General features: G+C 64.1%; 3 protein-coding genes across 3 annotated transcripts in view; 2 read left to right on the top strand and 1 right to left on the bottom strand.

The window, feature by feature from the left end:
- R3HDM2 (R3H domain containing 2) overlaps window positions 1-2,626 on the bottom strand; it is a 39,188-nt gene extending 36,562 nt beyond the window's left edge. Inside the window, 1 exon segment of the mRNA XM_054004727.1 lies at window positions 2,421-2,626. The gene's annotated coding sequence lies outside the window, so the exon portion shown is untranslated.
- Window positions 2,627-3,910: 1,284 nt separating this feature from the next.
- LOC128822873 (inhibin beta C chain-like) lies at window positions 3,911-7,231 on the top strand. Its single transcript, XM_054004738.1, is given in 4 exon segments — window positions 3,911-4,152; window positions 4,154-4,222; window positions 4,224-4,560; window positions 5,793-7,231. Coding segments are annotated over 4 exon segments (1,377 nt in total). The 5' UTR covers window positions 3,911-3,924; the 3' UTR covers window positions 6,536-7,231.
- A 5,282-nt stretch (window positions 7,232-12,513) lies between these two features.
- On the top strand, window positions 12,514-15,172 carry LOC128822887 (inhibin beta C chain-like). The gene is made up of 2 exons (XM_054004759.1): window positions 12,514-12,928; window positions 13,489-15,172. Exons 1-2 carry the CDS (start codon window positions 12,625-12,627, stop codon window positions 14,238-14,240), a joined length of 1,056 nt encoding a protein of 351 aa, XP_053860734.1. The 5' UTR covers window positions 12,514-12,624; the 3' UTR covers window positions 14,241-15,172.
- Window positions 15,173-25,055: the final 9,883 nt, after the last annotated feature.

Here is a 25,055-nt window from a genome sequence, read left to right as displayed (position 1 = left end):
TTGGCCCAAAATCCACCTTGTTCTTGGCAACACCTTTTTGTCAACGGTGCAGAAGCACCAAAGTGTTCCAGGAGCAGAGAGCCCGGGGGGCTGCTCCTCCCTCAAGTGTGGGATTATGGCTTTTTTTGATTCAGAGATGGGGAAATTGAGAGGTGCTTAAAAAACTTTTATTCTATTTTCAGTCTCATGTGAAGGCTGAGACAATACAGATGTTTAAATTCACACTATTATAATTAAAAGCTAACTCTTTTTTTAATTACAATATATTACAAGTGGTTTTTGGCCTATCAGTTTTAGCTACACTGTTGTAAATACCTTAAAGTCGATCATCAAAAATTACTCTTCATGGGTCTTATAACAATGCATCTTTTATAGTTCCATTTCTCTAAAGTATTTAGTCTTATTTGTAAGGCCAACTTTTGAAACTTGTTTCTAGCTCTGCTTCTCTTTCAACAATGTTTTATTCTATTTATTTCTAAGTCAGCATTTTTTATCTCAAGGTTTGTATACAGATGAACACTGTGTGAGCTTTCTGTTAGGTTTGGAGAATTCTCTACAAATTCATTTCCCACACTCGGAAATTCATCCAAAAAAAAAAAAAAGAGAACAGCAGCTCCCTCCCCATCCAGGTCAGTGCCTCTAACCAGGCAATCCTGCAAAGGTTTGGGCTGGGAGGGACTTGAAAGCTCCTCCAGTTCCACCAGCCCAGCTCCAAGGAATGCCCAAATCTGCAATTCCTTCCAAGCCCTCTTCCACTGACAGCACCAGGAACAAACAATTCCTGTCAGACTCAGCACCCCCCAGCCCAGGAATCAGCACAATCCCAAATCCTTAAGCCACAGCTTCCCAGGGATGGCAGCAGTGTGGAATTCCCACTCTGGGCCTGCTTTGCTGCACGTTGGCCCAAAATCCACCTTGTTCTTGCCAACACCTTTTTGTCAACGGTGCAGAAGCACCAAAGTGTTCCAGGAGCAGAGAGCTCATGGAGAAGCTGCTGTGCCCCTGAGCTCATCCACGCTGGCATTAAGAGGATCCCTAAAGCAACAGGTCCCTGGGATTAGGCAGAGGTAAATCAGCTCCCAGGATTAGGAGCCACCACAGGGAGGGAGGTGGAGCCCACGTCAGGTTTGAGCCACGAAACCGAATTGGGAGCCAGGAATTTTAAATTCCCCAGGAGCCAAAGTGTTCAGGAATGAGCACCAAGGATTCTGGAGATGCTCCTTCCCACAGCCCAGCAGCTCCAGCAGAAGCTCAGAAGCACAAACTTCTACCAGCACATTTCAAACAGACCCGAGGACGCTTTAATTAACACTTTAATTAACTACGACACCTCCTGCCAGGGGACAGAAACAACTCTGAGCCTCAGCCCAAATTCCTGCAGGTACCAGAACCAGAATCCCTGGGAGGATTTAAAAGTTCAAGGGCTGGGAACACCAAAAAAACCCCAAAAAACCCCACTTTTCCATGTATGCCATCAGCACAGACCCTCTGGACCCCTCCAAACCAGCACCTTCCCACCTGCTGGGAGACCCCAGGACCGGGAATCACTTCCAGGAAAAGCATTTCAAAGCAAACGTGAGGACACCGGAACCTCGCCCGGCGCCTCCCAGCCCCGGCAGGGCCCCGGGCTCCTCTCCCACCCACCGGCCGTGCCCCGGTGCCCGCGGCTCCGCGTGCTCTGCCAGCGCGCCCGGGGAAGCGGCTCCGTGAGAGAGCTCCGGGCAGCGGCACCGCAGAGCCCGGAGACCCCGCCGGGAGCAGCGGCGAGCGGGCACCGAGAGGAGAGACCGGGAACCGGAGCCCGAGACGGGCAGGACGGGAACCGGACCTCGAGAGAGGGAGAACGGGAACCGGAGTCCGAGAGGGGCAGGGCGAGAACCGGAGCCCAAGAGGGGGAGAACGGGAACCGGAGCCCGAGAGGGGGAGACCGGGAACCGGAGCCCGAGAGGGGCAGGCCGAGAGCCCGCACCGAGCGCTCCCCGAGAGAGGAGATCAGGAACCGACCCCCGAGAGTGGGAGCGCCGGAGCCGGATCCCGCACCGAGCGACTCCGAGAGGGGCAGCCCCGGGCCGGGAACCCCCTCCGGGAGCGGCCCCGGGCCGGGAACCCCCTCCGGGAGCGGCCCCGGCGGGAGCAGCCCCGGGAGCGGCCCCGGGCCGGGAACCCCCTCCGGGAGCGGCCCCGGCGGGAGCAGTCCCGGGAGCAGCCCCGGGAGCGGCCCCGGGAGCGGCCCCGGGCTGGGAACTCCTCCGGGAGCGGCCCCGGCGGGAGCAGCCCCGGGAGCGGCCCCGGGAGCGGCCCCGGGCCGCGCTGCCCCCGCGGGGGAAGGAGCGGGCACACCGTGGGAGGGTCCCGTGCCCGGTGCAGCGCGATCGCCCCGTTGCCCCCAGCCCTGCTCCCCCCGCCCCCGCCGCACTTACCGGGCCGCGCCGGGCCGGGCCCTGCGCCGCGGGGCCGCCGCCGCCACCCCGGGCCGGGCCGGGCCTGGGCCAGCGCAGGCCGCCCGGGCGGGGCGGCGGGGAGGGGCAGGACGGGGAGGGGGGAGGGGAGGGTGTCCGGACCGGGGAAAAACGGGGAAAGAAACGGGAAAAAAAAAAAAAAAAAAAGGGAAAGAGGAGGAGGCGGCCCCTCCCCCGCGGCGTGCGCGCTGCGTCAACGCGCCGTGCGCGCTGCGTCATCGTGCTGCGCCCGCGCGCCCGCGTTGCTGTGGCAACCGGAGGGACGCCGCGCGCCGGGGATGGCGGGAGGGGCGTGGGGCGCCCCCTGGCGCGGCGGAGGGAGAGGCGGCGGCGCCTTTTATGGAAGGGGCGGGGCGTGGGCGGGGTTACTGCCAGGCTCCGCCTATCCGCCGTGACCCCGCCCCCGGCGTGCGGGAAGCCGGCTCCGCCCCCTCGGGGGTCCCGCGTCCCCCCGGGATCCTCCGTCCACGGGGATCCCAAATTCACCAGGGGTCCCACATCACCAGGGATCCCACAGCTCCCTGGATCCTCCATCCCCCGGGGATGCCAAATTCCCCAGGGGTCCCACACGTCCCTGGGGGTCCCACGTCACCAGGGATCCCACATCACCAGGGATCCCATATCCCCAAGAATCCTCCGTCCACGGGGATCCCAAATTCACCAGGGGTCCCACATCTCCCCGGGGGTCCCACATCACCAGGGATCCCACATCACCAGGGATCCCACATCCTCCAGGATCCTCCACCCCGGGGGATGCCAAATTCACCAGGGGTCCCACATCACCAGGGATCCCACATCCTCCAGGATCCTCCATCCCGGGGGATCCCAAATTCACCAGGGGTCCCACATCTCCCCGGGGGTCCCACGTCACCAGGGATCCCACATCCCCAAGAATCCTCCGTCCACGGGGATCCCAAATTCCCCAGGGGTCCCACATCACCAGGGATCCCACATCACCAGGGATCCCACATCCTCCAGGATCTTCCATCCCCCGGAGACCCCCAATTCCCCGGGGCTCCCACATCTCCCCGGGGGTCCCAAATTCCCCAAGGATTCTCCATCCCCGGGAACCCCACGGCTCTGGAGATCTCTCATTCCCAGGGGTCTCTCATCGCCCCCATGGATCTCGTACCCCCAAGGATCTCTCATCCCGCCGGGAATCCCCACCCACCTGCGATTCCCTTTCTCTGAGTATCCCCCATTTCCCGGGGACCCCCATTGGTCGGGATCTTCCATCTCCAGGTATCGCCCATCTCCAACGACCCCTCGACCCCCCCAAAAAACCCCCCTTCTCTGAGGGTCTCCCACCTCCAGAGATCCCCCCGCCCCCGGGGATCCCCCACCTCCGTGGTCCCCACACCGCACCGGGCGCCACCAGGACACCCTGGATGCCCCCGGGGGTCCCCACCACGTCTCTGCCCGTGCCCCGCCGGGGTGGCACCGAGGTGGCACCGGGGTGGCCTCGATGTCCCCGCTCCGCGCCCCGCGAGCAGCAGCACCATCGGCCCGGCTCCACCTTAACCGGAGCGGCCGCGCCGCGCTGCCCGCGCCCGGGCGGCTCCGGCGGAGCGCAGGGGCGTTTATCTCGCCCGGGATCAGCCAATATTTGTGGCCACGTCAGGAGAACGAGCCCATCCTCGCCCCGTGCTGCCGCTCAGTCCAGCTCCGCCACCCCGCTCCGCTCCCCGGGGCGCTGCCGCCGGCTCATCCCATTCTGCTTCTCGGACACTGCTGGGACTCCCACGCTGTCACCTCTCGCCGCCGGAGATGACGGTCACCGTGGCTCTCCTCCTCCTGAGCGTCCTGCGGACGGCTGCTGCCAAGGGCGAGTGGTGCCCGGCCTGCGGGGTGGCCGCGCTGGCCCCCGGGGCGCAGCGGGACGCGCTCCTGGCGCTGGCCAAGCAGAGCATCCTGGCCAAGCTCCGCTTGCCCGGCAGGCCCAGCGTGCCGCAGCCGCCGTCCCGGGCCGCTCTCCTGACCGCGCTCCGCAGGATGCGGGAGCAGCGCTCGGACCCTGCCGGGATGCCCCGGGACGGCCGCGTCCCTGCCCGGCCCGGCCCGGGGCTGCAGGAGTACGAGATGCTGAGCTTCGCTGAGCCGGGTGAGCGCGGATCCGCGTCCTGCGGGCGGGGGGCACGGCGGGGAGGGAGGGAAGGGAGCTGGGAGGTGGACGGCAGCGCCGGGATGTGCAGCGGGATGGGGGGAACGCTGCTGCCGGGAGGTGTGAGAGCTCCCGAACCTGCCGAGTGCACCGCGCACAGATGGGACGTGCGGGGCTGGGAGGGCGGCACGGAGTGCAGATGTGCTGCTCTGTCGTGTCACCTGTTACCCACTTCGGCTGAACCCTCCCCCTTGTGCTGGAGGTGAAGGGGTCACATGGCCACGTTTTCCGAAATGGGATTTTTAGCCTCGGTTTCCTGTCAGCCCATAGCTTGTGGATGGAGCTGCACAGCTCACTGTGCCTCCACATCCCACCCAAAGCACTGGGTGCCTCATTTCACTCCTGAATCTGCTGCTTCTGGGAGGAGAAAACTCCCCAAAACACACTCAGGGCTCCTGAAAAAAAAAAAAATATCACCACTGGAAAAAAAAGTATCCCACTTCTCACAGACAACTTTCCTTGGAGAGACCCAGACTCACCACCTGATCCCACAGAGCATCCTGCACCCTCACTTCCCGAGCCCAAATTCCTCGTGGTGAGGTGTGGGGGCTCCTCTCCCCTCACAGGCCCCGTGTCCTCAAAGCTCTCCGGGAACAATGCTGCTCCGTGGCACATTGTGTTCCCTCACTCCAGGACAATGGGGAGTTGTCTCCTGGCTTGGTGGAGCGTCGGCTGGAATGGAGCCAGGGGGTGAACCCAGGCTTGGAGCACGGGGAAGGGGTTGTGTCCTCATGGGCAGAGCTGTGCCAGGAGCCCCGAGTGCTCTCGTGGCCCCGGCAGCCCTTTCCCAGCCAGGAGGAGCAGCAGCTCTGCAGCCGAGGAAGAAGGGAAGGCTCTGGGGAGACCTCAGAGCCCCTTCCAGTACCTACATGGGCTCCAGGAGAGCTGGACAGGGACTTTGGACAAGGGCCTGGAGTGCCAGGACAAGGGGGAATGGCTTCACATTGGAGAAGAGGAGATTTAGATGGGATTTTGGGAAGAAACTCCTCCCTGTAAGGGTGGGCACAGGTTGCCCAGAGAAGTTGCCCCATCCCAGGAAGTGTCCAAGGCCAGGCTGAACGAGGCTTGCAGCAACTTGGAATAGTGGAAGATGTCCCTGCCGTGGCAGGGGTGGGACAGGATCAGTCCCCTCTTCACTTCACTCCTGACTCTGCTCTTGCTTCTGTGCGCAGGATCCTCCACTTCCCGCAGCGTCCACCTGCATTTCCGCTTCTCCCAGGAGGTGGCCGGGAGCACTGAGATCCAGCAGGCCACCCTCTACCTGTTCTGGGCCTCCCCTGGCCGCGGGGCACAGCCCGTCACCGTCAGGCTCCTGCGGCCGGACCCGGCGGGGCCAAACATGACAGTGGCCAGCGAGACGCGGCTGGAGGTGCAGAGACCCGGCTGGACCACGCTGGACGTTGGAGCAGCTGTCCGGAGCCTCTTCGGACAGGAGACGCCGCGGCTCACGGTGGAACTGGAGGTGCCAGAGGACTGGGGTTCCCCTCTCCCATCCGACCACAGTGATTCCCACTGGCCATTTGTGGTGGCCCAAGCCCAGGCCAGGACACCCCACCGCGTCCGTCGGCGCGGCGTGGATTGCGGCGCGGACTCGCGGATGTGCTGCCGCCGGGAATTCTTTGTGGATTTCAAGGAGATCGGCTGGGAGGACTGGATCATCCAGCCCGAGGGGTACCACATGAACTACTGCGCGGGGCTGTGCCCGCTGCACATGGCCGGCATTCCCGGCCTCGCCGCCTCCTTCCACACCGCCGTCCTCAACCGCATCAAGGCAGCGAGCGCGGCGGCGGCCGTGGACTCCTGCTGCGTTCCCACCCAGCGCCGGCCCCTCTCCCTGCTCTACTACGACCGCGACAGCAACATCGTCAAGACCGACATCCCCGACATGATCGTGGACTCCTGCGGCTGCACCTGAGCCGTGCCGGGGCGGGAGGGAGGACGGGACGTGGCGGGACGGGGCTCCCTCTTCCCGGCTCCCGGCTGGGAGGGAGGAGCTCTGCCGAGGGCGTTTCTCCTCCTGCGGGTGAAGCACCAAGGGTGATGCTGAATGTGCAAGTCCCCTCCAATCTCACCTCCCACACGGCTCTTTCCCCCTTCGTATCTGCCCGGGGACTTTTCTCACAGCCCCTCAGACCGGCTCCTGATGGAGTCCAGATGGACTGATGGACTGACGGACTGACGGACGGATGGACTGACGGACTGAAGGACTGATGGACTGATGGACTGATGGACTGACAGACTGACGGACTGACGGACTGGTGGACTGATGGACTGGTGGACTGACAGACTGACGGACTGATGGACTGGCAGACTGGTGGACTGATGGACTGATGGACTGATGGACTGACAGACTGATGGACTGATGGACTGACGGACTGACGGACTGACGGACTGATGGACTGACGGACTGACGGACTGACAGACTGACGGACGGATGGACTGGTGGACTGATGGACTAATGGACTGACGGACTGATGGACTGATGGACTGACGGACTGACAGACTGATGGACTGATGGACTGATGGACTGATGGACTGGTGGACTGATGGACTGAAGGACTGACGGACTGATGGACTGACGGACTGACGGACTGGTGGACTGACGGACTGACGGACTTCTGCCTGATTTGCAGAGCCCGGATCAGGACCTGCCATCCCTGCCCAAGGTCCTGGGGCACCCTGGGTGCAGCTTCACCAGCACAGGACCCACCAGTGGCCACCCTGGGCTGCTGGGGCTGGCAAGGACAGAGGGCAGGGGTCGCCCCCATGGCCCCACTCAGCTGGACACGCGGCTGAGCAGGGAGAAGAAAGGGAAATCAATCCCAGTGGGAGGAATGTGTCGCTCTCTCCAAGCATCCCAGCGAGCTGCTGTTCAATAAAGACTGCCAGTGGTGTGTGCACGTGTGTGCCCTGTCATTCACTGGCACATCTTCCAGTGCTCCTGGCACGGGCAGCCCTGGGATGGCACGGGACAATCCCAGTCTGCCATTGAAAACCCAGGCAATGGGACTGGGCCTCTCCACACTGCTCCCAAAGATCTCCCACGCCCTCTGCCCCTCAGCTGCATTTCCCAAGGGGATTCAGGACCCCTAATTCATCCCAGCTAGATCCAGGGCACAGCATGGGAACCCCCTGGGCACAGGTGGTCTGTAATTCCCACCAGGAAAGGCACCACTCCTTGCTTGGGCCAAATTCCCCATTCCACCAAACTCCTTGTATTTGGCCATCCCTGTCCCAGATCAGGACAGAACGGGGAAACTCTTCTGCCTTTTGAAGCGGACGGACTTTGGGGCAGCCTCAGCACCCAGGACCTCCCCCAGCCCCCCTCGGCCCCAGCTCCCCCCCCACTGCAGAGCATCCCCTCGGCTCATCCCTGGCCCGCTGCCCCTCGCCAGCCCGGTGACAGCGAAGTGGGACAGGTCAGGGCCGTGAGAGCGGGGGACAAAGGGCGGCTCCGACACTTCTGCCCCGTTACGTAACCGCGGGTTCGGGTTTCTCCACCCCTCCCCACGTGTCCCCCATGTGCGAGGACTGGAAAAGAGGGGAGAAGGTGCTGGGGTGGGACATTTGGGATGGGGGTCCTGGGGTGGTCCCTGAGGGGTGACTTCAGCTTTAGGGTTCACCCTGCAGGTGCTGACAACCAACCAGAGGCCAGGACACGGCTGATCCAGGTGGGGAGAGGGTCGGCAGAGGGAGGAGATGGTGTCAGACCCTCTCCCCACCCAGCTTTGCATCCACTGCCCACTCCAGGATGATGAGCCATGAGCAGCTCTGCTGGAGCCAGGGCAGGATGCACATTGTCCCATGTGGAGGACGATGAAGAAGAAGAGCCAGGAGCAGGTGACAGTGCTTGGCCACGTGCACACACCCTGTAGCAGGTGCCCCCATGAAATCCCCACAGAATGGGGACCCCCTGCCAGGTGACCTCAGTCCTGGGATCCACCTCCAAGGGTTGACAACCAACCCCAAAGGCTGGGACAGAACTGATCCTGGTGGGGAAAGGGTCAGAAGAGTGAGGAGGTGCTCTCAGACCCTCTCCCCACCCAGCTTCACATCCTCTGCCTGCTCCAGGAGGAGCGAGCCACGAGCCACGAGCAGCCCCGGCTGGAGCAGGGATGCGTCGCCCTGGAGGACCGGCGACACGGGAAGGGATGGAAGGGATGGAAGGGCCACAGGCGTGTGACAGCATTGCACACATCCTCCCACCAGCCCTGCTGGAGCAGGAACCTCCATCTCCCCACACCCAGGTCCAGGTGCCTTGGGCCCACAGCGCTCCTGCCACAGGGGAAGGGAGGAAGGCTCGGGGATCGATCCCGTCTGGGATCCAAGGCCGCTTGCGCAAACCCAGAGAGGGTTTGGTGTTTGTTTTATCCCTTCTTTTTCCAACGCCTCATTTCACTGTCTATATTTATTGAACAAACAACTTCCCTGGAGCCAGTGCCAAGCTTCCTGGGATGCAGCAGCTGTGGGCACACAGGGACCAGGGAAGGGACAAGAGAGCCCTTGGCTGGTCCTGTGGCCCTACAGCTCAAGCAGCACAGGCCAGAGATGCTGAGCTGAGGCTTGTCCCACTCCCACGGGAAAGAGGCACCTGGATGCAGCCGACAGCCCCTTCCTCACCCACAGCACGGGGTGGCCAAGGCTCAGGAATTGCAAAGTGGCACTTCCCACGCAGGGTGAGCAAGGTGCAGTCAGGGAAGAGTGACTGGAGCCAGGGATCCTTCCTCCCTGCCATGACACCGTGCTCTGCTGGTGTCCCCTGACCTCCCAGGAGGGGAAGGGGTGGCTCAGGCCCAGTGCTGGGAGATTGTCCTGTTGGGACCAGTAAGGCCAGTGGGGAGCCCACCCTGCAGCCCCCCAGCACAGCAATGCCCTGGGGACACAGAATCCATGGAACCAATCCAGATGCAGATGTGACACAGATGGGGACAGATACGATGTCCCCTTGGTCTCCACTCCAGGAGGGAACAGATGTGATGGAAGGACCCTTTGCCAGAATCAACAGCCTCGGAAGCAAAGGTCCAAGCACACTGTGCCAAGTGCCCCCTGGGCAGGTCCAGCTCCCAGGAGGGGTGGGAATTTCTAACAGTCCCTTCCCTTGCCTTGAAAAGAGTTAATGTTTAATTCCCAGTCTCATGGCCCATTCCCAGCCAGTGCCACCAATTGTGGTGACTGGTGCTTTTCCCCCAAGGAACGAGCAACAGGGCAAGAGGAAATGGCCTCAAGTTGTGTCAGGAGAGGTTTAGATTGGAGATGAAGGAAAATTTCATCATGGAAAGGGTGACCAAGCCTGGAATGGGTTGCCCAGGGCAGTGGTGGAGTCACCATCCCTGGAAGTGTTCAAAAATATGTGGATGTGGCAGCTGGGGACGTGGTTTAGTGGTGGCCTTGGCTGTGCTGGGTTAATGACTCAATGACCCAGGCTTTTCCAGCTTTTAAGATTCCATGATTCCATGATTCCATGATTCCATGAGCCATGCTCAGGTGCTGCTGCACAAACTCCTGGGGGGTCCTGGCTTAGCCCAGCCGTTGTCATCTCCGGGTCAGGTCACCAGGTGCCACGTTCGCCCCAGCGGCCACGGGGTCAGAGGCCCCGGAGCCATGAGTGCACCTGGTGCTGGGCCCAGGGGGACCTTGGGGGGTATTTTGGTCAGGTCAGTGCCTGGGCTTTGCTTTCTGGGAACCGCTTAATCAACAACACAATTATGCAATGGGTGCAAGAGCCGCCGCAGCTCCGCGCTGACCCCTGCCCTAGATCCGGGGGCCGGAGCGTGCCGGGGGGCACGCGGTGCGAGGGGCTGGGGCTGGGATGCTCTTGCTGAGCTGGAGGTGGTATGGGGGTTCATGGGGTGCTGCCCCATGCAGAGGGATCCGGGCAGGTTCAACAGGGTTAATCCCTTTGGGGACACCCCACTCGCAGCCTGGAATGGAGGGTGGGTGCTCCGGAGAGTGCCTCATCTGTTTTCCCACACTTTGTCTCCTGTTTCCTGCTCTGCCACAGCCCCAACCCTGGCTCTGGGAGCTGGCAGGGATGGGGGAATACAGCACAGCAGGGAATGGCCATGTGGGGCACAAGGAGCCTGTCCAACATGGAGCAGGTATCCAGATAATTTGAGAGGGGGCCCGAACGTGTGGAAGTGCGCATCATAGAATCCAGGATGGTTTGGGTTGGAAGGGACCCTAAAGCTCATCCAGTTCCAGCCCTTACCATGGGCAAGGACACCTTCTACCATGCCAGGTTGCTCCAAGCCCAGTCCAACATGGCCTTGAACACTTCAGGGATGGGGGGGACTTCTCTGAGCAACTTGTGCCAGTGTCTCACCAACCTCACAGTGAGGAATTGCTTCCCCATACCCCACCTAACTCTGTCCTCTGTCAGTGGGAAGACATCACCCCTGGTCCTGTCACTCCAGGTGGTTTAAGAAGTTGCTCTCCATGTGGGAGCATCTCTGCCCATGAGCACGTGTGCCCTGTGCCTGGCTGGAAGTGCCACCTGCTCCATCCCTGGGAGCCAGGGCTCCCAGGCCCTGTGGGATCTGTGCTCCTGGGCCAGCCTGTGCCCACTCCTTCTTCTCTGTTGACATTCCTGGGCTATTCTGGGAGCTGCCAGCGGGCCCAGCCAGCTGAGCCCTTTGCCCCTTGCTCCGAGGTTGCATCACCTCCGGTGGGTGCTTTTTCCCAGACTCTGTTTACATGGCACCTCTGGCTTGGCCAGGGCCAGGGGCTCCATGTGGTCAAGACCTTGGAGTCGGTGCACGGCGCAGTGGGCACAGGACATGCTGGAGCACTGGCCTGGCAGGGCTTCAAGTTCCCTGGATTCCCTGCTCCAGCTGGGCTCTGCCAATCCCCCAACACCGTGGCACCTTGCATCACTTTCGTGAGGTTTCTGCCAGCCCCTGCCCTGCCTCAGCCTGCACATCCCGCTCCAAATAGTCCAAGAAACATCTTCAGGTTGATGTGACACTGGCTGTCACCTCCTGAGTCCTCAGGACACACAAATCCCCTTTTTATTTTGTGAGGAGGAGGGAACACACGGTGCACGCATTCACTGGCCCTTCCCAGCTCTGCCCCAGGCTGAGGAAGGACCAGGTGGTCCAAGGGGTGGGCTCAGACCCCAAAACCCATCACCTGCAGGGAGTGACAAAAGCCCAGAGATGTGACAGTCCCCAGGAGCTGCGGGGTCATCCCAGGAGCCCCCTGGGTCCTCTGACAACACCCAACGGGACTGTCACTGCCAGGATGGCTCGAGGGTGCCCGGGGGACAGTGCCCAGGCTGGGGACAGGTCTGTGGCATCCATGGATGGGCAGCGGAGCTGGGATGCCTCCGGCTGCCTGCTCCGGTGCTGGGGCTCCTCCGCTGGCCAGGATTTGCCCCAGCCCTCACTCCCTGACGGTTTTGGAGGATCCTGCTGCCCGTTGTGGGGCTGGCCGGGGTTTCTCTTCCCCGTGGGCAGATGCCAGGGTGCCCCGCAGGCAGAGCCCCTGGCCCACGGCTCTGCACATTCCACTGTTCGTGCACACCCGTGTGAACTTCCCCCTGTATGACCCGCACCCCTCACTCGTGTTCAACCCACGCGGGCACGGCGGGGGCCGGTGCACGGCCCCCCGTGGGACTCCTCCCGCAGTGCCCCGACGGTTGGCGAGGACCGGGAACGGGGGAGGATGGGGGGGCTGCTCACCGACCCCCCCGCGGGGAGTCGGGGGTGGGGTGCTAATCCCGATAATCCCCGACGGGACGGGACAGGCAGGTGCGGCGGCCAATGGCGGGGGGCGGGGGGGCGGCGGGACCGCCCCCGGCCGCAGGTGCCCAAAGCAGGCCGCGCCGCGCCGCTCCCGGTGCCGCTCCCGTCCCGTCGGCGCCGCTCCCGGTGCCCCTCCCGTCCCATCGACGCGGTCCCGTCACGCCGCTCCCGTGCGCTCCGTGCCGCTCCCTCGGTGCCGGTGACGGTCCCGCCCCGTCAGTGCCGCTCCCGGTGCTCATCCCGAGCCGTCCGGTGGGCGCGGATGGCGGCGCGTGGCTCGGGCCCGTGGCTGCTGCTGGCCGTGGTTCTGTACGCGGCGGCCGAGCCGCGCTGCCCGTCGTGCCCGGCGGGCGCGGAGCGGCGGCTGCTGGAGGAGGTGGCCAAGAAGCAGCTGCTGGAAAAGCTGCGGCTCCGCGATCGGCCGCGGCTCGCCCACGCTGTGCCCCGCGCCGCCGTGGCCCGCGCCCTGCGGCGGCTGCAGGCGGGAGGCGCCCGCCGGAGCCCCGGAGTTCCCGGGGAGGAGGAGGAGGAGCAGAGCTACGAGATCATCAGTTTCGCGGAGACAGGTGGGTGCGCGGTGCCCGACGGGGCGCGGGAGAGCCCGGTGAGCCCCGGGGCGAGGGGTCCGTGTCCTGCGCCTTGGGGACCCCCAGGGACGCGCAGCCCCGCGGGGTGTGCGGGGACCCGGAGCCACGCGGGCTGTGCGTAGCTCGGGAGTCGCCGCACCCGTCGCGCATCAGTGAGAGCCCGGTGTGGTATTCACATCCACATTTCGCTATGTCCCGGTGCCGCTGCTGCGCGAGGGCTCAGCCCGGGAGGGGGAGGTGGTCCCTCTCCTGCTCCTGCCGGGCTGCAAATGCCGGTCCCCCCAAAATATGAGGGTCCTCAGGGTGCCTGGGACTCCTGAGTAGTTAGAGTTGGGAGCTGCGGGATTGGCTTGGGGGGCTGGAAGCGCTTCGCAGCCTCACCCCGTGAGAAGAAGGGCCAGGTGAGAGCAGGCTCCCCTTCTGCCGGAGGCTGCTTTCCCAAGGCAGGGTGGAGGACAGACAGAGCTGGAAGTCTTGACTCGCTGGGTGGCCGGGGAGCATCCCTCAGCGCTCACCTCCTCATCCCTTTCTCCCCTCAGATCTCACATCTCCCTCCAGTTTGGGGCTGCAATTCCAGTTCAGCCAGGCGCAGGACGAGGACATTCGCATCCTGCAGGCTCAGCTCTGGCTCTACCTGCGAGTGCCCCGGGCCAACCTCACCCTGAGGATCTTCCTGGCCGGTGAAGCCGGGGCTGTGGCCGGGGGCAACCACACGCTGCTGGGGGAGAGGCAGCTGAGCACGACGGGCAGCGGCTGGCGCTCCTTCCCGCTCCTGCCGGCCCTGCGGAGCTTCTTCGAGGGGCAGAGCCGGACCCTGCGGCTGGAACTGGAGAGCCGCGGGGATGGGAGCGATGTGATGGCACAGGTCAACGCCAGCTGGTCCCACCAGCCCTTCCTAGTGGCCAAGGTGAAGATGAGGGAGCCCGAACACCACGTGGCCAAGCGCAGCCTCCGCTGCAGCCAGAACTCCAACCTCTGCTGCCGCAAGGATTACTACGTGGATTTCCGCGACATTGGTTGGAACGACTGGATCATCAAGCCCGAGGGCTACCAGATAAATTACTGTGTGGGCCAGTGCCCTCTGCACGTGGCAGGCAGCCCTGGCATGGCCTCTTCCTTCCACACAGCCGTCTTCAACCTCGTCAAAGCCAACAACATCCAGGCCTCGGGGCATTCCTGCTGCGTGCCCACGCGGCGCCGCCCGCTCTCCGTCCTCTACTTCGATCGCAACAGCAATATTGTCAAGACTGACATTCCCGACATGATTGTTGATGCTTGTGGCTGTAGTTAGGGCTGGGGGAGCTGTGGTGGGACCCCCCCCCTTCTCCAGGACCGTCCTGCTGGTGGAGGGGGAGGGAGCTGGAGAGCTCCATGAGCTGGAGTCAGCCCTCAGTGGACCCCTTTGGAAAGGTTGGGAGAGAGAGGGTCTCGTCAGGGGGAGCAGGGAATCTTCAGAGAGCGCCTGGAGCAGGGGGCTTTGGGGACATGTGGGACAGAGCCAAGGCCACATTCGACTGCCCAAGCTGGGCTGTGGGTGTTGATGACTCTGGACATCCCTGCCTGCGCTGTTCCCAAGCTGATCCCACATTCCTGGTGCTCTATTCCCCTCTGGTGTGGGGGCCCCCCTTGGTTCACACTCGGTGTCCGATGAGGGGTTGGGACTTGGCTTCCTTGGGGACAGAGTGAGATGCAGAAATGGAGCTGCTTCCTCCACGTGGGAGTCTGCAGGACAAGGCAGTCCCGCTTGTTTCCCTTCTGGAACAAACCTTCCTGCATCCAGTTTTGGGAACAGACAGAACGGGGCACAAATAAAAGGCCTGGGAGAGGAGGATGAAGGGTACGACTTCATCAAGAACCCCAAAACAGCAGTGACAGGACAAAGTTCTCTGATCCCTGGAGGACACAGAGCTGTGAGGACCAAGCTTCCAGGTCCTGTGTGCTTCCCCTTTCCCTGGGTTTGTGCTTTCCTCCCCTGCTCCCAGCCCCCTGCTGGGTCTCCTCCAGCCTGGTGCCCCCATAAGGGGAGGTTTGCCTCAAACTTTACCTTCAAGACCACACTCAAGGTACAGATTTGGTTTGTGCCACTGGTTTTGCAGCTATTCCCACGTTCAGTTCCTGCAGCTGTTGGGATTCCCTGGTGCTCCATCCTCTCTGCCGAAGATCCCACTCTGCCTTCCCCTTCCTCATGCACCCACATGGCCTCTGCTTTAATTTATTACACAACATTTTGGTGCAGCTTCCCAAATAAATGGGTGGAAATGCAAAATCCAGGCTCTGGCTGGTTTTTCCTGGGACCACCTGCATGGATGGGGTGAGGGAGAGGGTCCTGCTTGGCCAGAAGGGTCCAGATCCCTCAGGCACTGGGGGCTGGGATAGCACAGGAGCTGCATGGCACTGCCATACTGGGAGCTGTGGGGTTTGAGGGGCTCCTGGTGTGCTCACGGTGTTCTACCTCCAAATGGGGTTCCCAGGAATCAAACAGGGGCTGGGAACCAGGTACCACCTCGCTGGGGACTGGAGAGGGGTGGTCTGCAGTGGGAGCATCAAAGCTGTGTCCCAGCAGGACATCACCCAACGGGGAGATGCTGCTTTCCACCTGGAGCAATCCCAAATGGAGCTCTGGTCACTCTGCCTCCAGCGGGGTGATTTCAAATGCCGAGCCACAGCCCACCCCCAAATCCTGGCCCCCACTGCAAAGCCCCTGACCGTGTCCCACCTCCCCAGTCCCCCTCGTGTGCTCCCCTAAACACCACCCAGTGAGCCCAGTCTGAGCCCCGTGGCAGACAGAAGGTCTGGTGGGTGATGGGGAGTCTCCTGCGGGATTTGGGGTGGGATGCTCCTGGAGCGGGAGGCAATGCCCCCTTCTCATCCCGCTGAGATCCCACACGCTGAGCCGGGTCCCCGTTGCGCAAGCGCCCGCTCAAAGCTCAGTTTGGGGCTGTTTTATCTGGGGACAAACCTCCTTGATTTCCCAGCTTGGGCCTGCCAGCGACCAAAGGGCAGCTTTCATCAGCCAGTGCAGCGGGCATCCCCCTGACACCCGGGGCACTGCGGCCACCACCGTGCTCCCAAAATATCCCTGCACTGGGTAAAAGCCACAGCATGATGCCTCAGCCTCCCGGGCGCTCGCACAGCCCCAGTCCGTGTCCTGGGGGCACGTGCTGCCGTGCACACGCTGGGAGCTGCATCTCCAGGGCTCTGTGTGGTGTCGGGAGAGCCGCCCTGCTCCCCTCCCAAACCGGCATTCCGGCACGGAACGCATCCAGCCACGTGCAGCACCCCACCGAGACGGCAGAAATGCGTTTTCTGTCGCCAGCAAGGGAAGTTTTGCTCTGTTTTCCCCGTGGAGTGTGCTGCCGTGTGGAGGGGGCTGTCCACCTGCGTGTGCTCGATGTGCTGACTCACTGACACACTGACACGCTGCCCCCACGCCGAGGTGCTGAGCTGGCCATGACGGCACCGGTAAATCCCTAATCTGGGGGATCATCTGGCCCTGCTCTGAGCTGCTCTGACTTTCCCAAACAGGAGAGTGGGATTATTCCTGAGGAGGTGGGGGATGTGGCAGGGTCGGGGTGTGGTGGTTGGCAGCTGCTCCGAGGGGCTGCCCGGGTGTTGGTTACACCCAGGGGCTGGGAGCTGGTGGCAGAAGGGACCTGGGACAGTCTCACCGTGCAGAATGGCTCCGTGAGGAGCGGGGGGTGGGCTCGGGGCAAGTCCCCGGACCCCAAGAAGCTTATCCAGGGTCACACTCATCCCAGGGGCAAAGCTGCTGAGCCGCTTATGGCCGTTACAAAACGGGGATGGAGGCAGTGCCTCACCTGCCCCACCCCCTCACCTGTGCCCACCCCCTCGGCCCCGCTTGGGGCTGCTGTGGTGGGATTCGAGCCATGGCAAAGTCTGGGGGCACCCCAGGACCCCGCTGGCTGTTTCCCCCTCCTGCCAGAGCAAGGGGTTGACCCTGCAGGCGTTGTCACCTCCCCTCTGTGCTGGGGCGCCCCGGGGAGCAGAGACCCCTCCTCACCCCCACTGTGGCGAGGGGGCAGCAGGGAAGGAGCTGATCTCAGACGGGGACAGTAGGGAGGGAAACTGAGGCGGGGAATGGTTTCTTCAGGCCACGGCTGGGAGCTGAGGGGTCCCGAAATCCTCTCATTGCTGTCCCCGTGCTGCTCCTCCGCCCTGGGGGTCCCGGAGCGGTGCCACCGTGAGGACATGAAGCCGCCCCCCGGTGCGCGATGACACCGGGGGACAGGGGACAGGCTAATGCCGGGGACAGCAGAGCTCCAGGCGGGGCAGTCCCGGTAAGCGGCTCCGGGGTCAGCGGGTGCGCGGCGCGGCCCCGCCACCCTCGGGGCTCGCCCCGGTCACGGGCGACACCGGCGCGGCGAGCGCAACCGGAGCCGCCCGCCGCCACCAGGGGGCGCTGCCCTCCCGTGCGCTCCCCCCGCGCCGGCCCCGACCCCGCACGGGACCGGCCGGGACCCCCGGGCTGTGGGAGGGGTCCCACGAGCGTGCGTGGGCTGCAGGGTGTGACCCCAGGGTGTGACCCCCCCCCCCCCGCCCTCCCCCGGGTGCGTGGCTGTGCCCCCTGAGAGCGCGTGCTGCGTTCCGCGCGTGTGCGTGTGCAGAACAGAACGGGCGATATTGATTTCATAGAAATATTCATCATTTTTGGGTCAGGGTTAGGGTTAGGGGCTGGGAGTGTGGCCGCGCGTGTCCGTGGGCTGTGGCCCTCCGCGTGGCTGTGGCATGTGCCACCCGGCGGCTGCGTGGCCTTTGCCCCTTGAGTGTGGGGGTCGTTGCTGTCTCCCCTGCTGCGCCTCCGGCGTGTGCGTGTCCGTGGGCTGCAGGGCGTTCTCCCCACGTGTTCGTGGGCTCTGCGACCCGCGTGTGTTTGTGTGCGGGCTGTGTCCCCTGCTTGTGCGTGTAAACCGGCTGTGGCACCCGCGTGTGCGTGGGCTGGGGGCTGTGACCCCGCCTGCGGGTGGGCCGTGCCCCCCGTGTGCGTGTGCGGGATCCCCTGCGTGTGCGTGGGGCGCTGGCTGTGTCCCCCGCGTGTCCGTGTGGGTGGGCTGTGCCCACCACGTGTGTGTGTGTAACCGGGCCGTGCCCCCGGCGCGGTCGTGGGCTGGTGGCCGTGCCCCCCCGCGTGCCCGCGGGCCGTGCCCCCCACGCGTGCGTGTGTGTGGGCCGGAGAATGTCACCCCCGCGAGCGCGTGGGCCGCGTCCCCCGCGTGGACGCGTGCGAGGGCTGTGCCCACGCTTGCACGCGCGTGTGCGCCGTGTGCGTGCTCACACGCTCACGCGTGATCCCCCGCGCGAGCGGGCACCGCTGCGCGCGCACGGGGGTCCCCCACGCGCGCGCCCGCCGCCTCGCCCCGCGCCCGCGCGCACGGGCGGCCACGCGTGTCGCCACCTCCGCGCGCGTGTGCCGCCGCGTGCCCACGCAACGCGCGGGGCCCCCGCGTGCTGGACCCGCGGGCGTGCGGGCGGACACGCGTGGGTGCCCCCGCCCGCCAGCCTGCGGGACCCGCTGGGCGCCCCGCGGACACGCGTGGGGTCCTGCCGGCCGTGAGCGAGCGGCACCGGTGCGCGCGGGCGCGGGGCCGTGCGTGTCCCGGATCCATCCCGGGTTTTCGGGGCCGCCGCTCCCGGCCGGGGTCTCCGTCCCGAGCGCGTTCGGCGCCGCCGCCGCCGCAGTTGGCGGAGCGGGACCCGCCGGGATCCGCCGCCCCCGCGGGGCTCCGGTAACTTACTCCGGGCGCCCGGGGCGGGCCGGGGGAGTGCGGGGGGCGCCGTCCCGTCCCGTCCCGTCCCGCCCCATCCCGGCCGCCGCCGTCCCCTCTGGATGTGCCGCTTCTCTCCCAGACCGAACCGCCGCCAACGCCACCGGGGGAACGGGGGACACGGAGCCGCCGGAGCCGCCGGCCCACCCGGGGCCGCTCGGAGCCCCCCCCCCGGAGGTAGGAGCCGTCGGGCGGGTCCGGGCCGCGGGATCCTCGCTCCCGGGATGGCGCCGATCCCTCTTCGGGCCGTCCCGTGGGCTCCGCGGGGGGACCGGGACTTCCACCGGGGCTCCCGGCGTGGGGGGACCGGCCACGCGGGGCGGGCAGAGGGGATCAGCCCCACGCGTGCCCCGTCACGTCCCCTCGTGCTCCCGCCCACGTCCGCACGCTCCCGCCGCGCTTTGAGCGCCCGGTGGGTGGGAGATTGGGCCGGTGTGTGGGTGGGCTGGGACGGCCGCACCGGGCCGGTGGAGCCGCTCGCAGCTCGCGGAAGGGAGAGGCTGGTTCGGAGCTAGGGGGCTCTGAGGACTGCTGGGTGCTGCTGGGCGCTGCTGGGCGCTGCCGGCTCTGCCTGCTTTGGGGGTGTTGGACTGGGAGCAGCAACCAAGTGAAAGTTGCTGTCCCGGCCGCGGTGACGCAGCAGCCGCACGACTGTCCCGAGGGGCTGTGCCAGCTGTGCCACCCACCCTGCCAGCCCCTGGCCACCCTGAGCCTCGTATCCCTCCGGCCGCGGTGTCCGCAGTGCTCCAGCACCCGCCTCGTGGGCCTCCGCACCCTGGAGCTGTGGCGGGGCACGGGGGTGGCCCCAGGGCCGGAGCGGCCGGATGGAGCCCACCGGCAGCACCCGCTGTTCCCGGGGCCCTGGCACGGCTCCGAGGGCTTGGCGCGGGGATAATGGGTGCTCCCGGCCCCCTGATGTCCTGCCAGGCCGTGTGATGGCACTCGGCGCTGCGGTAACGGCGCGGGGGCTGCGCCTCTCCCGAGAGGATGGGGATGGAGAGGATGGGGAGGACGGAGCTGAGCGATGGCTGTGGAATTTGGGGGACACCCAGCCCTGCGCTGGCAGTCCGAGGGCTGCAGCCTCTCCTGGGAGGATGGTGAGGACAGAGAGAAGGCGGCTGAGGAGTGGCTGTGGCATTCCAATGCTGCGTCTGGGGACTGGGAAACTACTGCATACTCCAGCCACAGCTGGGGTCCTGCTCCCGGCCCTGGAAGTGATTTGGGGACCTGGCAGATGCTGTTGAACACCCTGATTCCAGGAGTTTCCTCCCGCTCTTCTGCGTGTGCCAAACCTGAGCCGATGGATGCGGGTGGGCACTGGGTTCTGGGGGAAGGGAGGAGGAAGCAGCTGGATGAAGTTTCTTCAGAAATTCAGACCTAGGAAAGCTTTCCAGTTTTCCTGCTGCGTCCAGCTGAGGCAGAGGCTGCCTCTGTGCGGGACAGGGTCTGGTTGCTTGGGGGGATCCTCATCTCCCCCATACTCCAGGGTCTTTTCCATCCCAAAACCAAGGGCAGGTTGAGAGCCGAGCGTCTCCGGGCCCCCAGGGCTGGAGTGGTGGGAGGTGGTGGAATAAACTCCGAGCTGGAGCTGGCTGAGCTGCGAGGATCTCCCTGGAGTAGAGAAGTTTCCATCCCGGAGTGAGTCAGCACGGACACCTTGTGACGCGCCGTCCGGGCGGGACAGGCTGTGGAGAGGCGGGCGGGGAGCTCAGGCTCCGGGTGGGATCCGTGCCTCGCTGTCCGGAACCTGGGAAGCTGCAGCACGGAGGGTTCAGATTGGATATTAAGGAAAATTCCTTCACTGGAAGGGTGATCAGGCACTGGCACAGGCTGCCCAAGGCAGTGGTGGATTGACCATCCCAGGAATTGCTCAAAACTCATGTGGATGTGGCACTTGGGGACGTGGGCTGGTGGTTGCCGTGTCAACGCTGGGTTAAGGTTGGATTTGACGATCTGGGAGGGCTTTTCCAACCTTAATGACTCCATGATTCCAAGGGCAGGTGGGTGGAAGAAATGAGAGCCCTTCACCCAGAGCACCTGGGACACTCCTGGGGACGTTCTGTTCTTCACCCAGAGCACCTGGGACACTCCTGGGGACGTTCTGTTCTTCACCCAGAGCACCTGGGACACTCTTGGGGACATCCCACAGCTCCAGCCACGGTGCCAGCCCATTATCCAGGGGCAGAGCTGCTCTTCCCACCCTTCCAACCTGCTGCACACGTGTCCCCACACCTGCACAGGTGCCCTCCTGCACACACCGTGTGCATGTTCACGTGTGAACACTTCAAGAAGTGTCTGGATGCCACTTCCAGGCAGGATTTTTGGATTTTGTGGGATCCCAACGAAATCCAGGTGGGATTTTTTGTTGTCCCCTGTTCAGGGCCAGGGGTTGGATGGCCTGGTCCATCGTGAGACTGGAGGGTTCCTACAGCACCACAGCGAGCTCACCCCAATCCTTATGGCACATCCAAAGCCTTGGGAAGCTGCAGGACAAGGCAGGGTGAACAGCTGATAAAATAAAATGAAGGAGCTGCCTCAGAGTGGGAACAAGTCACAAAATAGAGTCGGGTTTCAGCTCTGCTGCATCCAGGGTGAGGCTGGGGGGATGTTTCCAGGTGTTAGAACCCCACTGACCAACTCCTGGCCAGGATTTATGGAAGCAGAGCTCTGGCTGGTGGCCCTGGGGTGGCAGAGGACATCCTAGAGGGGATGGAATTGCTGTGTGGGGACAGAGCAAGTCTCCAGCCAAGGAACAAGCCACCACCACCACTCGTGGCAGATACTTCAGGAGAGACAAATGTATCCCAGCAGACAAATCATGGCTGGGGATTTTGCGAACAGCCTGAGGACACTCACACCTCCACCTCGCAGCAGACAGAGGGGTCTCCTGCCCCAATAAGGCCTCTAAATCCCCAAGGGTGCTCCGTGCTCAGCATGTCAAGCCAAAGGTAATTCCACAGATTAACAGGATTCCTGTTGTGTATCCCATCCTTTGGCGGGTGCCAGAGCCCCTTCTGGGTCCTGCACATCCTCCTGTTCCCATCCTGGGGGAATCCTGCAGGAGGGGCTTGTTGGGGTTGGAACAGGCTCAGTGTCAGGCCCCTGAGAGGGGGATTTTGCCTCTTGACATGTCTGACCTTCGATCCCCCGGGATGCCAGGATGTCCAGGATGTCCCCAGCCTGCCCAGCTGGGATGGGACAGTTCTTGATGCCACAGGAGGGAGTGGTGCCTGCCAGGGGCTCCCACAGCCGTGACTCAGAGCTGGGCTTTTATGGGTCCCACATGTTCCGTGTTGTTGCTTCCCTCCAGCGCCGGGGAGGAAGAGGGAAGCATAAAAATTCCTTACAGCAGCTGCTGCCATGTGTGTGCCCCCCTCACCTCCACCCCAAAACCTTGCCCCCACCCAGCCTCCAGCCTGGTGAAGGTGTGGGCCAGGGATGTGGCTTTAGGGGAGTGATTTGGGGGGTAGCGTGTGCTGGGGGCCAAAGCAAACAACGTGCAGCGAGGGTCTCCCGCCTGCCTGGGGACCACCTATGGAGCCCCCCCACCCCTGCCTGGCCTGTCACGGCTTCCTGAGCAGCTCGGCTGTGGCGGAGGGCTGGGAATCCCTTCTTCCCAGGGAGCCTGCAGCCCCACTCCGTGGGTTATCCCTGCCCTGGATACGCAGACCCGGCTGCCTGCCTTTCCTCCCCCGAAGCACACGTGTGTCAGCGTGTGTTAACACGTCCAGAGACGTGTCAGTGCACGGCCCTGGGTGGGTGTGGGTGCACGTGGGAGAGAGGGGTAGATGGTTTTGTCCCCTGAGATGTGGCACTGGGGTTCTGGGGGACACCTGGAGGGGTGGGTGGGCTGGGGAGGGATCTCTGATCTTCCCTGGGAGCGGTGCGAATGGCAGAGAAGAATTTCGGGATTGGGTGGGGAATGAGGATGTGTGACAGGGCTGGGACAGGGAGGATGGAGTCTGGGATGTCCCAGGTCTGTCCTGGCAGTGATGTGTCTGCTCCTTTCCCTCCACACCAGCACAAACGTCTCCTGTCCCCAGTGTTAAGCTGGTTCTTCCTTGCCTCAGCTTTTCCAGGCCAGGGACCACCTTGGAACGAGCTTGGCAGCCCCCACCAGCACGGGATCATGACCCTGAGTCGTCCCCTTTCAGACCCCCTGAACCTGAAGCGATGTGCTTTGTGGAGCCGCGCTCCTGGGCAGATTAGCTGCCCCATGCGGAGGGGCTGGGGCTGGCCCTAAAGCCCGGCCTAACGTGGGGAGGGGGGGCCGGGGCCGGCGGGCGGGGGTTCCACACGTCGCTTCTGCTGCAGGCAGAGTCCAGAAAGATGTGGGGTCAGGGGAAGCAGTTCCCAGCTCGGGCTGAAGCTCCTGCGGCTCAAAAGGTGTTTGTTCCGTGGGGAATCTCCAGCTCTTTGCTGCGGCTGTGCAGCACGAGGGAGGATGGGAGCGACCCTGCCGGAGCCTGCCCCGGCCGGCAGCTGGGATGTGTCCCCGTGGTCCCGGACTGCTGCTGGCACAAGTGAGCATTGGCTCCTAGCAGATCCCTGCCAGGCAGGAGATTTGCAGCCCAGGTTTAGGGTTGGGGTTAGGGTTGGGTGGGTTCGGGGTGTTGGGGTGCCTGTGGTGGGCTCAGGGCTTTGCCCACCCCAGTGCAGACCCTGGCTCTCCTGATAAAAGGGTGCAGAGGGGTCTTTTGGGGTGTGTCCCCACCGTGGCCCTGTCACACCACCCCACCCTTCCCTCTGCCTGTTCTCTCTGCTCTGTCCCTCCCTCGCTCCTCCCTGAGTGGGGGATTTGGGGTGACCGGGCCCCCGTCAGATGTCGCAGCTCCCCACATTGTGCACAACCCACACGTGTGTGGACACGAGCACACGGACACGCATCCCTGTGTCCCTGCATTCCCAGGGCTGCATCTGCCTCCCTCCCTCCTTCCCACCATCCCAGCTCCATCTCCCATCGGTTTTGGGGTGTCTCTGTTCCCACCTCCCATCAGGTTTGGGGTGTCTCTGTTCCCACCACCCATCAGGTTTGGGCTGTCTCTGCTCCCACCCCTCCTCGATTTTGGGGTGTCTCTGTTCCCACCACCCATCAGTTTTTGGGTGTCTCTGCTCCCACCTCCCATCAGGTTTGGGGTTTCTCTGCTCCCAGCACCCACCGGCGTCACCATCCTGACACCGTCCCCACAAACCACTCCCCCGTAAACCCAAATCCCCTGGCACACACGCAGACACGCAGAAAACACGTGTGTTCACACAGGCGCTGACAGCAGCGCGGCTGCCCCACGCACGCAGCCCCCCGCCCCCCCCGAGCCCCCCCGGCCCCCCACGCCGGGGGCTGTGCCGGCGGGTGATGGATTGTGCCACACACAGCTCAGCGCGGCCGGGCTGTGGGATCGCGGGGCTAATCCAGCCCTGACATCACATTCCTCCACAGTGGGGCTCCGGGGCGGTTAACCCTGCCGGGGCCGGGGGCGCGGGGACCCCCGCTCACCCCCGGGGGCTGGGAGGGGCGGGAGCCGCCCTGCTGCACCCACTGCGGGCGGGGGGGGGGGGAGTGGGAGCGTTCTCGGTGCCCGTGGGAGCAGGAGGGGGGGGTCTGCAGTGTCGCGGGGCGCTCGAGTGGGGGGGGTCTGTCCCGTCCAGGGTGTGGTGGGGAGCTGCGGTGGGGGTCTGCCCCATCGTGGGGTGCTGGAGGGGGGGGAATCGCAGCCTTCTCCTCCTCCTCCTCTTCCGGTCTGCCCGGGCTGTCAGTGCCCACGTCTGTCTCCCACCTCCCCACCAGCTCTGCCCCACCACCCCTCGGTGTCACCATCCCATCGTCCCACCCCATAAGCTCCCTCCGTCCCCTTTCTGCCTCTGCCTTCCCCCATCCATCTCCTCCCCTCTCCCCCCGGCCCCGTTCCCCAGTGTCCTCAGGAAACTGGAGCCAGATGACAGATTTTAGATGTGTTTGCAGGAAATAAAAGGCGAGGAGCTGGGGGGGGGGAGGGGGGCGGCCAGCCCTGACCCCCTCCCGCGCCGCGTTTCGGCGTCTGGAGCCAGCCCTGCTCCGAGAGCTCCCGCCGCTGGCTGCGCTCCTGGTTTTCTTGGCAGAGAGGAGCAGGAATGTGTTTCAGTTTGAGTTTCTTGGCAGGAGGAGAGCGAGGGAAGATTCCCCTCATCCCGCCTGCGCCTGGCTCTCAAATTTATGCCCAAAGGCTGCGACTTGGGTGGGCCGCGGCGGTGTGCGGCCGGCGGGGGAGGCGAGCGCGGCGGTGGGCGAGACGCCGGATGGTTCCCATTGCTTCCCGTGGCTTCCCATCGCTTCCCATTGGCTCCCA

Source organism: Vidua macroura, unplaced genomic scaffold (genome assembly GCF_024509145.1).
Source record: "Vidua macroura isolate BioBank_ID:100142 unplaced genomic scaffold, ASM2450914v1 whyUn_scaffold_107, whole genome shotgun sequence".
In the NCBI taxonomy this organism is placed as follows: domain Eukaryota; kingdom Metazoa; phylum Chordata; class Aves; order Passeriformes; family Viduidae; genus Vidua; species Vidua macroura.
The sequence above is the reverse complement of the archived record's forward strand: the minus strand, read 5'-3'. Positions and strand labels throughout refer to the sequence as shown.